A 13,876-nucleotide genomic window follows, 5' to 3' on the forward strand; every position below is an offset into this window, starting at 1 on the left:
TTCCCCAACAATATTGACGCTAGTAAAGAGAGGAAACGTGCTCCGCCACCATTGTTGTCGCCGGCAGTGAAGAGGAAGGAGGAGACGGGGATAGGGGTTTGTCCGGAGGTATTCTAATAAATTATCATCCATGGTTAGGGTTAACCACACCATGATTTAGGTGTTCTAATAGAAGAACTAGAGACTAATATCAACAAACTAATGCAATTTGAGGGGCTAATATCAAAATATAAAGATTGAGGGACTAACATCAAAATAGGTCAGATTTAAGGGACAAATATCTACAAGCCCCCAGAATATAAACACAACAGGGGCAACAGTCATGAATACGTTTCTCCTAAAATCTCTGAAAGCTGCCATGATACACTAGTTTCCAGTACTAGACACACTGTCTGGGTCCAACACATCCGGAAAAGGCCAGCAGCCGGTATCTCCGACAAAAGTGACCATTTTAAAGCTTCCAACCTGCCTTCAACAAATTCACTCATTGCTGTCTCTTTTATGAAAGTTCTCCAGATAACTGGTCATGATTTCAATTTCCAGTTCGAAATAGATAAATGAAATAATCAAAGGATTTCTCTTGCATACTAAAAGGTCTTAGATTTAATTTTCATCGAAAAACAAACATTCCATTAGGAAAAGAATAAACAAAATTTCTAATTTCAATGATCCGGATGTAGTATCAATTAAAAAAAAAAAGCAACCCCAGTTTTCTGTATAAAACCTTTGCACAATAATTATCAAAACAATTTGGCAACTTTCAGTTTAATACTGTGAATCGTTCAGTAAGCTCATTTCTAATTCTGTATACAAATTCAGTTTAATACTGCGAATTGTTCAGTAAACTCGTTTCTAATTTTCTGTTTGTATACATGGGTCTACAAAGAGCAACAACAATTATTTCCTTAATAAAATAAAAGGGGAAAAAGAGACACTGGAAGAAAATTAGAGCCCAGTGCTGGATATGATGGAAAACAAGTGTATGTCAGAACACCTTGAATAATTCAGAAGAAATATGTTTGATCCTCATTAATGTAGGAAAAAAAGGTCTTCAAGACTTTGGATAAGAGGTGTGAAGATTTCTATTTCTATGTAAATCAGCATAGAGATCATTAGGAAATGAAAGCTTACCTGAAATCATGATCACTTCAGGCACAAAGCACGTGATGATGCAAAAGAGAGTTCAAAGACTGAGCAAAGAATAGAGGATTTACAAACTAGGACCATAATAAGAACCCTCCATCTAAGTTGCGTTGAAATCATCAGGAATGAGTAAAAAAAATGTGAAACTTCGGGATCAAAGCATGTAGAGATAAAAAAACTGAGGCATTTCCAGAATACAAGTTCGGATGAGATTATTGGCACAATAAGAAGTTTAAGAGCACCAAGCTTAGAAGAATCAAGCTCAGAAGAATCATGGCGAAACTTATTACCAACCATGGCTGATGAAGTTGGCCATAAATGTTCTCAAGAAGGGTTGAGGATTTCATACATCGAAATAATGTTTTCGATGGTCAACAGGATAATAACACCCCATTCCAAGAGATCGGATCTTCTGTTTTGGAGCACTTCTTGAAGGAAATGAATGTTATGCTGCAAATACAAATACACGTATTAAGAAAATAATGAAAAAAAATAACACCACCAAGTAACCAACAAACACACACATAACTAAGTGTCTATTAACAAAATCTGCATTTGAAACTATAACTATAGAGGATTTGAATTAGCAAACTTCAAAATGTTGCAAGAAAACTTTAGCATACAGAAAAGTGTGAGGAAATGCCAATATAGAAGTAGAAGAGGACGAATAAAGATGTACCTCCACAAATTTTAACTTGAAGTCCAGGCTTCCAAAGCGTTGTGTGAGTTCATATTCTTCACGTAGATACTCCAATATCTGGGCATAGTTAGCATTCCTCCATGCAATTTCAGATCTGTTCGTAAGGAAAAGAGCGAGAATGGCCACCAGTTAGTTTGTTGGCTATATTACAAACAGATCTCCACTAATACAGGAGAAAGGTTTCATAGCAACTGGAAAATCACTGTTCTTAGAGTGCATCAATTTTGGTTCATGTATGTGTTGGGATAAGCTTTGGCATATAAAACATTTGGGTTAAACAAGTTAATAAAGCATAACTGCGCTCGATGGCATATGCAACAAAACAACAGCCTGAGGTAAATCATATTTGAGACTTCAAGTATAAAAATAAAAGCACACACATATTCAACCAAGGAATCAAATTATAGCTAAAAACGACTGAGAGGTAAACAAATTATAGGATAGCTATGTTGTATAATTAAGATGAATGCGATCCATAAGAGATCATAAGGGGTCACTCTAATGTTAGGACCTGCAAGGCAATGATGATCATACTAGTCAAGGAGATGTCATGTTTAATAGTGAATGATAGCCTCTCAGAAATCATTTTGCACGCAACAGTTCAAGGAGAGGGGAACTTTAAGAAACTGAACTAAATTTTCTCTAATAAATATAAAACAACAACTTTTAAATAAACGGGAAAGAAAAAATTGATCTAATCAAACTAGATAAAACAATTCAGGGAAAAATAATATCTACATTGGCACCATTTCACAAATATAGAGGAAGTAGTATTTATCAGTTTACTGTCTCAGCCAAAATTGGTAAGAGCACAAATTCTACTTGGATAAACTTTCCTTCACTTCTCAACAAAAATGTTGGACTAATATAATCATTCCAAAAATCTCTATACTAAATGCTTATAGGTCTATAACATACCTATCAAAAAGTCCAAGTTTTATGATTACATCAGCAAGATTTGAGTTGGCCTTTCCCACAAGTTGGAATAACTTCTTCCTTTGCATGGTAAAAGTCCCCGTCTTCTCCATACCACGATTTATGTCGGTAAATTCTTCAACAATATCATCGACCTATGAGGAGAATAAAGCAGCTATAACATCATCATTGTAGTAGCCTAAGTAATTAGATCTTCAAATTTTAATTAATGAAAAATTTTCTTCAATAAAGATTAGGGGAAACTAATTAAGGGATTTCTTTGGATTTCACCTATGTAGCACGGACACGGATCCGACAAGGCCATCCGACAATCCGACACGAGGCAAATCCTAAAAAATACATAGGATACGTGTGTCCAACACATGCGTCTGGCACATACACGACACGACACGGCTTCACGTTATGCGTGTCCGTGCTTCATAGGATCTCACCACTAGCTCTTGATAAACTGCCAAGTGGTGTTTTAATGGCTAAAAGTCATTTGATAATTTGGGCGGCACCTCCTCAACAGAAGAATAAAACGGAAAAAAATCCTCTCATCCTCAACTTTTGTAGGAGATAGAGAGAGCTCGTGGCGGGAGAAAGAAAGACCAAGGCAATAAATCAGTACCCCAATCATTAAGGTATAACCCATTTTTATTTTGCATAGTAAATTCTCATAATTTGAATCAAAATAGAATGAGTGAGGATGTTATGATAATGAAGCTAAGAACTAGGATTGCAAAAGAGAATTACTATATGTTTAAGATTTATGTGAATGACTGGAAAAAAAAGAAGAAAAGAAAAACTAACCCTAGATCCGAGGAAGATCACGCTCCAGCCACCCTTATCATCGGCGATTCCCTACCACCATGGCACGTGCGCGCGAGAGAGAGAGAGAGAGAGAGAGAGAGAAGAGGAGGAGAAGGGGATCGGTTGAGGAAGAAGATATAGAGGAGAGAGAGAGGAAATTAGAATAAAATAACACAATTTCTTTGGGACCCCTGAAAGTTTTTGAGTTTGTAAATAGGTCCAGAATATATAAGAAACGAAAAATTTTGCTTAAACCCTGTTGCGTTGTTAATTTGCCAAGAGGCCCGAGCATAGAGTTAAACCATGAATATGCAAGGATATTTCAATAGGGACCACTGTCATTCTCTCTATTTGCAAATAAGTCCAATCTGAAGAATAAAAGACAACTTTTAGGTCTAATTAATTCCCTATAACCCCCTGTCTTATCATAAATTATTAGGAAGTCCAAAAGCTAGTATAGGAGAGTTATAAAATTTTGATAAATTGCTAAAGTTGGCAATAAATTCATATGTACCCTAGTTATAGATTTTAATTATTATTGATTATATTTGAACTTATTTGGCTCTAGATTATGAATTGATTAACTTATAATATATGTTGCCATGAATTAATATTAGCTTTATATATTCACATTTTAGGTTCTGGTTGATATTCAAAAGAACAATATTTTGAGGAAGTCGTGACCAATAGAGGCGAGCTCATTTCTCACTAGTATTTTATAATATGAAATTACATGAGTGTTATGTTTGATTGATCATGTGATCGAAAACTAAATAACATAACATTTTCGTGTATATAAGTTAAAGGTGGTTTGATCTACTTCTGTTGTGGCCTAAGCCATAATACAATGTTGATTTCGTACAAGATATGATAAACAAATTAATTTGATTTTTATATAAAATATAAAAAGTGAATTTGGTTCTCATGCGATTTCAAATAATTGTAGATATTGATTTATTTGAAAGCTTTTGAAGAAAAGAAGTATTTTGAACGTATTTCGATAGTTTAATGGATTCAAGGATTTTTGTGACTTAGCATCTGATAAAAATAGAGAAAAGTAAAATTCGTAAACTGTTTTAATTAAGATGATGAGTTTAGACTCATCCACTTGATTTAAAAATTGTTTAGCAAATTCTGATAAAGGATGTGTTTCCGATTTGACAAGTGGATTTTTTAAACCCTCAGAAAGTCCACTATGAAGTATTTTGTCTGTCATATGGTGAATGCACCTTTGTTGGCCCTTCTGTGTCCGGCCCTTCTGTATTTGGCCCTTTTACATTTGACCCTTCTGAAATTTATTCTGGCCCTTCTGTATTTGGCCAGCAACCTATGGCAATGTTAGGTGCATTCGATTCCGAAAATTATCTATTGAGTAATGCGTTTTACACATTCCCATGCTACGGGGTTATAATTCGTAGCCTTGGTGTGACCTATGAGGTGATTTTTCCATTCACGAATGACTCATCGAGATTTAAGATTCTGACAATAGAGAAAATAACAACCCTTTGGTTTTGCGCAAATTTAATAGTCCATTTCTTTCTTAGTATTTACCTTGTTTTAAAAATGGGTTTGATTTTGGAATATATTACAGTATATTTAGTTTGCAAATAAGAAAGAAACATAAACTGTTGCATTTTTCCATAAAAATAACAATAGTATGTTGTTTGGAACGTACCTTGCTATTTTTGAAATTGTGGTGCAAAACTTATAATTCCCTATGGTCATGTTAGATGCATTCGATTCAAGGAAATTATCTATTATGTGATGCGTTTTACGCATTCCTATGCTACTAGGCTATAATTCATAGACTTAGTGTGACCTATAAGGTGATTTTCACATTCACGAATGACTCATCGAGATTTAAGATTCTGACAATAGAGAAAATAACAACCCTTTGGTTTTGCGCAAATTTAATAGTCCATTTCTTTCTTAGTATTTACCTTGTTTTAAAAATGGGTTTGATTTTGGAATATATTACAGTATATTTAGTTTGCAAATAAGAAAGAAACATAAACTGTTGCATTTTTCCATAAAAATAACAATAGTATGTTGTTTGGAACGTACCTTGCTATTTTTGAAATTGTGGTGCAAAACTTATAATTCATTATTTCTGGGAATTATTATTATTGTTATTATTTTGTTAGTTATCTAGGAACTCTAGTGAGGAATGTTCTCACAAAGCCCTAACTCACCCTGTTGTTTTTTTTTAATTTTTCAGATCTCGCCTAGCTATATTATAAGCTGAACTTTGGGTTGTGACACATCGCTAGGAAGCGTTACATGGGAAAACCTCCTCTTTGGTGGTTTCATACAATCAACAATATGCTTTATTTTGTGAAAAGCTTGTAACGGTGAGCTTGTGGGTTGTAAGTACTAATTATATATGTAGTGGCTCTGAACTTCTATCATCAGAAAGTTTATATATGTTTTGAGATAAGCTCTGTGATATGAAGTGTCAGGCTTGACTCATGTTCGGGACTTATCTCATACATTAGTCACTGCTGTCACGTAAACCGTATTTATGAATTTTCGCTGCAAATTCGAGGCGTGACAATCATTAGATGTTCATCTCTCTTACTTTGCAAGTCACTTTCTAAGTTCACACTTAAGCAAGCATCAAAGATACTGCGTACTCCAATGCAGAGAATTTACACAGTAAGTAGAACACAAAATTTTATGTAAGATAATACCTGTCTTATATAATGATCAAGGGCAATACTTTGGCCAAGTACACTACCAATGATGCGTATGCCATCTATATCCAAATTCTTGAGAACAATATAGTCAGCGCCTCCTTGCATCCATGTCATCAACATGGGCTTTTCAACTACAGCATAATCTATCCATGAAAGAAACATCAAGTCAGGGTTAATATTAAACGTTAACTGAAAATACCAAATCATGTCAACATAAAAGGAATAATGAAGACAGAAATAATTGAAATGTCAGAATTTGTGCAACAGGAAGAAGTATCAAGGACACAGGTTCTCTTAAACTGGATATCCAGACAGTTATTATGGGGAATGACTCTAATTTTACCGTCAGGCAACTCATAATCTCAACGGGCCAAATACCCTGAAAGTTTCAACTCTTTTGACATAATCCTAGATATCCCCATTCAGTTATTAGTCAAGTATTTCCCTTGCCTTGGGTCTTCTCCTTACATTATCCCAAGTAAATATTAGTCTCATCCTATCAACATTTAGTGTGAATCCGTGATATCAGCTCTTTCTACTTTCTCAACCTGTTTTTTCAGCAAAAGCAATAGTATATACCCTTTATTCTAATCTTTTTGATCTTGCTACATGAATTACTTCTCTAAATTCAATTTCTTCCACTCATTTTTCTCACCCTTGTGGTTATTAGCAAAAATCTCTCTTTTAATTGTTGCTGAGCAAAGCATGTGAAGAAAATGATTAAATGTCAATCAGTTCATTTACTGAATACTTAGTCACCTTTCAAATCTGCCAAAATCTAGAAAAGAGGAATTAAGATATGTAAATAGCAGATATTATGACCATGAAGCAAGCATCATATGAAAAAAAATCAGCCATTCATTAGTATCGAATTTTTCATATCAAACTCATGAAAAAGCCTATCAATTCATATACTTAAAAAAAAAGCTCACCATCCTTTCTCATCTCTGGAAGCAATCCAGAAGCATGCTTTCTAACTACATCAAGATACTCTTCAGCTTCATGATCTGCAATGTTAAATAATACTGCAGAACCATACTGGAATACCACCACATAGCGAGAAGAGTCTCTTTTATCCTTGAGTCCTATATCCTAAAACCAAATACAAAGAAGGCTGTTAACAATCTAACAAAATCAGCTGATATCGCTGCCAGATACATAATTCTGCAGAAACTTAGCATCAGTAACGTATTCGAATTGTCAACGTAAATATAGCCAATCTCAAAATTTTCTAGTGTGAGAAAGCACAAAATTAGAAAGAAAATCGACTTTAAGTTCAGTATGTACAAGGCTCCTTGACAACAAAAATATCATGTTAGGAAAGTGAAGAGGATAGAGGTGAATACCCTTTTTATTTTAGACCTAGTTTGGTAGGAGGGGAGGTAGAGTAAGGTAAGAGAATTTTTAGAATCCTCTTTACTAGGAGGTATTTTGAAGGGAATGTAAAGTATTGTAAGGTAAGAAGAGAGTAAGCGAAAAATGAATTGGATGTTAAGAGAGAAATATCCCTCCAGATCAAAGAGACACGGAAGGATTGAGGACATTCATGCTACAACTACACATTTATCCTTCCAAAAAAATATTTCATAATTATCTAAGTAAATATATTATCTTATCAAAACGCTAACTTATCTCTCTCTCTTCTCTTCACCGTTCTCAGAAAAAAAGAAAAGAAAAAGCGGCTATAAAAAATCACAAGAATGTAGCGATCGAGTTTTTTCATCCAAAGATCATTTTTTTCTATTCTAATTTTTTGCTTCCAATCATCTATGAAACAAAGCCGGCCACCTCTCTCCCTCCATTCCCCTTTCTCAAGTGATTTCTTCTTTAGATAGTTGCTTCATAAATAAATGGCTCTTTAATATTAAATGTTATCAAAAGAAGCTTTATAATTAGTTTTATACATGTCCTAGAAATTTGATATGGGTTTTAGTATGACAATCATACTACATTTTTTCAACTTCATACTATGAACCAACATTAGACGAGTTAGGGTGTGGCTCTGAGTAAATTTATTTTGATACCTTGTAATTAAGGGATAATAATAAGAGAATTTCTTTTCTCTAAAGAATTTTATTGGATTTCAAGACTTACCTTGTAGTAATCGATCTATTTCTTTCAAAGTGTTAGTTAATTGTCTTTCTTAAATCAAAATTTTCATTCGCATATAATTGATTTATTAATTTGAGGTCTAATTTCATTATTCTATCATACAAATTGCAGGTTAGATGAAGTTGAAAAAAAACTCTTACCAAAGAGCACTACCTTTGATTTTTTTTAATTGCATCAAGTTGGACTATGATTGACCATGTTAGAATTTTTGGGAGAGAATTAGTTGCGTGAGTTCGTTTTGTTTTATTAGAGTTAATGTCCTAATTATAATTGTTCATATTGGTTTACTTTTGTTTATGTTATATTATTTTTAGATGGATAATGATGTTCATATGCATGATATTGTTGGTGATGAATCAGTTGAGTGGTATCAAAGGCGGAGAATGGCTATTGTTGAAGCTATTTCCTACATAATATGTTATATTAGTCAATGCAATTCTAAGAATTTATGACTAGAACCGGCAATTAAAGATGTTGAAAGTGAAGTCTTTCCGAGATTAATGTTTCCAGATTATCTAATGAAATACATTACCAAGAGTTATATGCTTTGTCGCGCATTTACATGAATGAGTAAAGAAGCTTTCAAAAATTTATGCGATATACTTCATAGAGATGGTCAAGTAGGTGATACAAAAAATGTAACATTTGAAGAGCAAGTTGCTAGGTTTTTATATACAAGGTTTTAAATACTGAATATCAGGAAAATATCAGATGACCAAAATTCATATCAGATTGCAGATATCGGGGAAATATCCGGGATATGAGGTAAATATCGAAATGTCATAATGGATGCATATATAGTAATGCACTAAAATGTAATATCAATATACTTAATGATATCTAAGCATACAAAATGTAAATAATATATGTTCAAGATTATTAATCAGCCTTGTAATACAAATAAAAGAACAAATCAATGCCGCAATCAACACGACAACATTTGGCTGATTTTTTAGGTCAAAATGTCATTTGACGTAATGGAAGAATCATGATATCTCGTCCAAAATTGGTAAGAGCAGTATATTATTTTGTGACAAACTATATAAAAAGATATATCGACCAATATATCAATATATCGACTGATATATCAGCCATATTAGTGACATTCGCTTAAAATAGATAAAAAGCGGTAAATGATATTTAGAGACCATATCGGCTACGAAAAGCTCTATAAAAGGATACATCGGGCCATGTTGGGATATTTAAAACAATGCTTATATATGATAGGAAGTGGTACTCATAATTTTGCCTTGCAAGTCTTTGTTTGTCGTTTGGGAGAGTCTGTAAGTCGATAATTTCACCAAGTTACAAGAGCAATGATCTACTTGGAAGATCAATTCCTCGTACAACTAGATGGAACATAAGTCCCTTTTGAGATACACAACAGTAATAGGTTTTTTCCATACTTCAAGGTACTTATACATAATAATTAGGTTCAAGTTTTTGCTAAAGAATTGAGCTAACGTATAAAACTTATATTGGAACATTGTATCTGGATTGTACATGGGCTATTGATGGAACCCACATTTGAGTAAAAGTTCCTTATAAAGAAGCTCAAAGATACCGTGGTAGAAAAGATTGTCCTACACAAAATATTTTGGTAGCTTGTATATTTGACTTAAAATTTACGTATGTGTTACCGAGGTGGGAAAGGACTACGTCTGAATCAAGAATAATTAATAATGCATTAAGTCGGAAAGCCAATTTGAAAATTCCTCAAGGTACTCTAACTATCTATTTGATTCATTGAAATTGACTAAATCTTAATTTCCTAAAATAATATGAATTGTTAAAACTTTATCACCTTATATAAATATTATATTGTCAACGCTGGTTTCATCCTTGGGAGTGGACTTCTTGTGCCTTGTCAAGGTGTACATTAACATTTGAGAGCATATTCTGCACGTGCTCCTAAAAATTCTAGAGAATTATTTAACGTGCGCCATGCTTCTCTTCGGAATGTAATTGAAAGAAGTTTTGGTGCATTGAAAAAGAGGTTTCCTATTCTAGGATGTATAAAGCCAAATTACGATATTGAAACACAAACAGACATTATCACAACTTGTTGCATCCTACAATTATTTGATAGGGATTAACTCGGATAAAGAACTTATTAATGAACTGGACTGTGATCTCGATGATGCACCTTTACCAACTGAAGTATATAATTTTCAAGAGCGTAATGATGAAGATTCTAGGAGAGCTTTTTTTAAGAGATAATATTGCAAGTGTTATGTGGGGGGGCTATTTACATACTCATCACTGAGCAAATTATTGCTCGAGTCTGTTCTAGTTGTGTCAAGTAGCATATTTATCATTGCCTTTTCGTATGTATGTCGTAATAAATTTTCCATAAATTCTATATTTTTTCCAATTCATAACAAGCACCACTTTATGTTTGTTGTAATCAACTTTTTAATTTGTTTATTATCACCTAACGCCTACCTACTAATTGCAAACTTTGATTTTTTAGCTAGAAGCTTCATGCTAAATTCAAATCTATGTTGTTGCAAGTCAGTTGCAATCAATTTTACACTTATCAATGATTTTGATAGTTTGGTCACAATAAGTATTACATAAAATAACTTATAGTTATAGTCCACTTCCAAGATTTCTATGACTTGGTTTATAGTATGTTTTTTGTACTATCTTGTTTCATTGATCACTTTCATAGCTCAGCTTCATTTACGTGAGTTTTTTTTGTTTCTAATAATGAATTATATCATGTATGCAATCTAATATTTTATTTTTATACTTGTAAGTTGATAAAACTTTTAGCATTGATGAATAATTTTCGAAGTGCAATGTTTTAAGTTTGATACGGACGAAAAAGAAGGCAAATCATCAAAGGAACGTGTCAAGTCATGTAACATATCGTGGAATAATCACATGGATTAATTTTTCATTGATGCTTTGTTGAACCAACAAGATGGAGGAAATAGAATTGGTGACCAATTTATGACTACTGCATAAAACAAAATCGTGAAGGATGGGAATGAGAAGTCGGGTAGAAACTTTTCCAAAGACCAAATAAAAAACAAAATAAGAACTATCAAGAGGAATTTTAATGAAATTTATGACAATGTGGAGGTAGTGGATTTGCATGGAATGAAAAGATAAAAATGTGGGATGCAAAAGAAGTGTGGTGATCACTTATTGAGGTAATGTTTAATATATTGTCTTGATTTAGTTCATTAACAAGCACGTGTCTAACTTCCATTTTATGTTTCTATATTATTTTAGGCAAATCCTGCAGCCAAGAAACGGAAGGGCACTCCTTTGCGCTATTAGAAACGGAAGGGCACTCCTTTGCGCTATTATAATAAGTTGTCTGCATTGTACGCACGAGATATGGATACTAAAGCCAGGGCAAAAACAGCGAAAGAGAGGAGAGAAGAATTCAAGAGGAATGTTGCAAATGAAGAACCTCATATACATGAGGAGAACCCACCAGATGGTTTACCTTAGTATGAAGATCTTAGTACTACACTTGGAAAATATCATGATGTGATAATTGATTACTAATGCTAACCGCCCGCAATCGCATCATACATCGCTCCTTGAAGAGAACTTTGCAACCAGGTCGGGAAAATCAACTTCGAAAACAAAGAAGAGGAAGGCAGAAGATCATGGAGATTTGGAGATTGCTATTCGACTAGGTGATCTCACCAAGGCAGTAGGGAAGGGAACGAAGTGATGGAAAGCAGAAATGTAATATTGGAGCAAAGTAGGTCTCATGTGTACTCAGAAGATGATATTTACAGTGACGTGCAACGTCTAGATCTTAATAAATTAAATACAATCTTATAAATATGATTTTAGAAAATATTTTTACAAAAGAGTACTATTGCACTTTAACTAATTCATTTCCTCACCTCCCCTTCCTATCCCCTCCCTCCACCAAACAAGAAAAAGTCATATACCTCCCCTTACCCTCCCTCATACTTTCTTTCTTTCTTTTATTTCTTTTCCCTTTTGCTTTAATAAATCAAATACAATCTTAATAATATGATTTTAGAAATATTTTAACAAAAGGGTGTTATTGTACTTTAACTAACTCATTTCCTCACCTTCCCTTCCCATCCCCTCCGCCAAACAAGAAAAAATCATACCCTCCATTACCCTCCCTCTAACCAAACAAGAAGCTCAAAAGGTATATCCTTCTTTGTACCTCATTGCACCTTACTTTACCTCACATTTCCTTCTTATACCCCCTACCAAACCTAGCCTTAGTTTTCCTTGTTCAACTTTTAAGTGTGTGTATGTGTGCACACCTACATGAACATGCTTGTGTGATTTGGTTGTTGGCAGGGTAACCAGGATGTGATATAATTAGAAAAGGATAGCACTTCATAGCCATTGTCAAGCTTGTTCAATAGAAGGGATTTACTATGGGAAGGGATTTACTAAGGGAAGGGATTTACTAAGGAGCATGATGCATACATAAACAACCAGCACTTTATCATTGTCATCGTCATCAAGGATGAAAGTGTGATGCTTATAAGTCCTTCCTTTACCCATTTGTTCCTTACTCATGGTTTCACTGATTTAATCATCTTAGGTTGACCCTTGTAATATACTATTTAATTTTTTTCATCGTAAAGATAAAAAGAACAAAGAATGAGCAAGAACGAGATGTCTAGGAATTTATGAGAATATGCATAGAAATTAAGATAAACCGGTATAATAGATAGAAATAGGAGCTCAAAGGAGTGGCATCAAGTGTCCCATTCAAATTGGTGGTGTTGTGTTTGACAGTAGTGTACCAGTCCAATCTAAATCCTATGCAGGAGTAACAACTCTCTACAAAAAACTAGGCTTTGTTTGGATACCATTGTGTTTTTCGTATTGTGTTTTTATAGAAAAAACACCATGGTGTTGTGTTTTCTCCCCAAAGTGTTTTTAGAACACCACGGTAAGTGTTTTTGGTCAACACTAGTTTGACCATTTATAACATTAGCATTAAATATATTAAATATTAATTATAATAGAATATATTATGACTAAACTGTTGTAATATTTATTTTACATTATTATATTAAATATAATACAAATATAAAATAATATTATTTTATTATTAATATAATATTACACTATTGTTAGAATAATAACAAATTATTAATTATATTATGTAATATATACTATTAATAGTATATTATTACTAGTATATTATTAATAAATTAATATATTATTAATACTTTAACATTATATTACATATTATAGTTTTTAATTAATATATTAAAGCTTATGAATAACTGTTACATATTATAGTTTTTAATTAATATATTAAAGCTTATGAATAACTCATGATATAAATTAATATTACTACATTATGAATATATGATTATTGCATTAACATTTGTTACCAATACATTATTTTATTGCTAATAAATTATTTTACCACATAATATATTATTTACTATATAATAAATTAATATAATATATTATATATTATATCATTTATATTATATATATTATATAATATGTGCTATATAAT

General features: G+C 32.9%; 1 protein-coding gene across 1 annotated transcript in view; it reads right to left on the reverse strand.

The window, feature by feature from the left end:
- The window catches only part of LOC109835099, a 17,054-nt gene continuing 3,915 nt past the window's right edge, over nucleotides 738-13,876 (reverse strand). The window contains exons 3-7 of the mRNA XM_020403095.1: nucleotides 7,200-7,359; nucleotides 6,262-6,410; nucleotides 2,762-2,913; nucleotides 1,823-1,937; nucleotides 738-1,593 (exon numbers count right to left, since the gene is read on the reverse strand). Of these exons, the coding sequence (XP_020258684.1) occupies nucleotides 1,468-1,593; nucleotides 1,823-1,937; nucleotides 2,762-2,913; nucleotides 6,262-6,410; nucleotides 7,200-7,359 (702 nt within the window). The 3' untranslated portion in view covers nucleotides 738-1,467. The remainder of the gene's footprint in view (nucleotides 1,594-1,822; nucleotides 1,938-2,761; nucleotides 2,914-6,261; nucleotides 6,411-7,199; nucleotides 7,360-13,876) is intronic.

The sequence above is a fragment of the Asparagus officinalis genome, chromosome 3 (genome assembly GCF_001876935.1).
Source record: "Asparagus officinalis chromosome 3, Aspof.V1, whole genome shotgun sequence".
NCBI lineage: Eukaryota > Viridiplantae > Streptophyta > Magnoliopsida > Asparagales > Asparagaceae > Asparagus > Asparagus officinalis.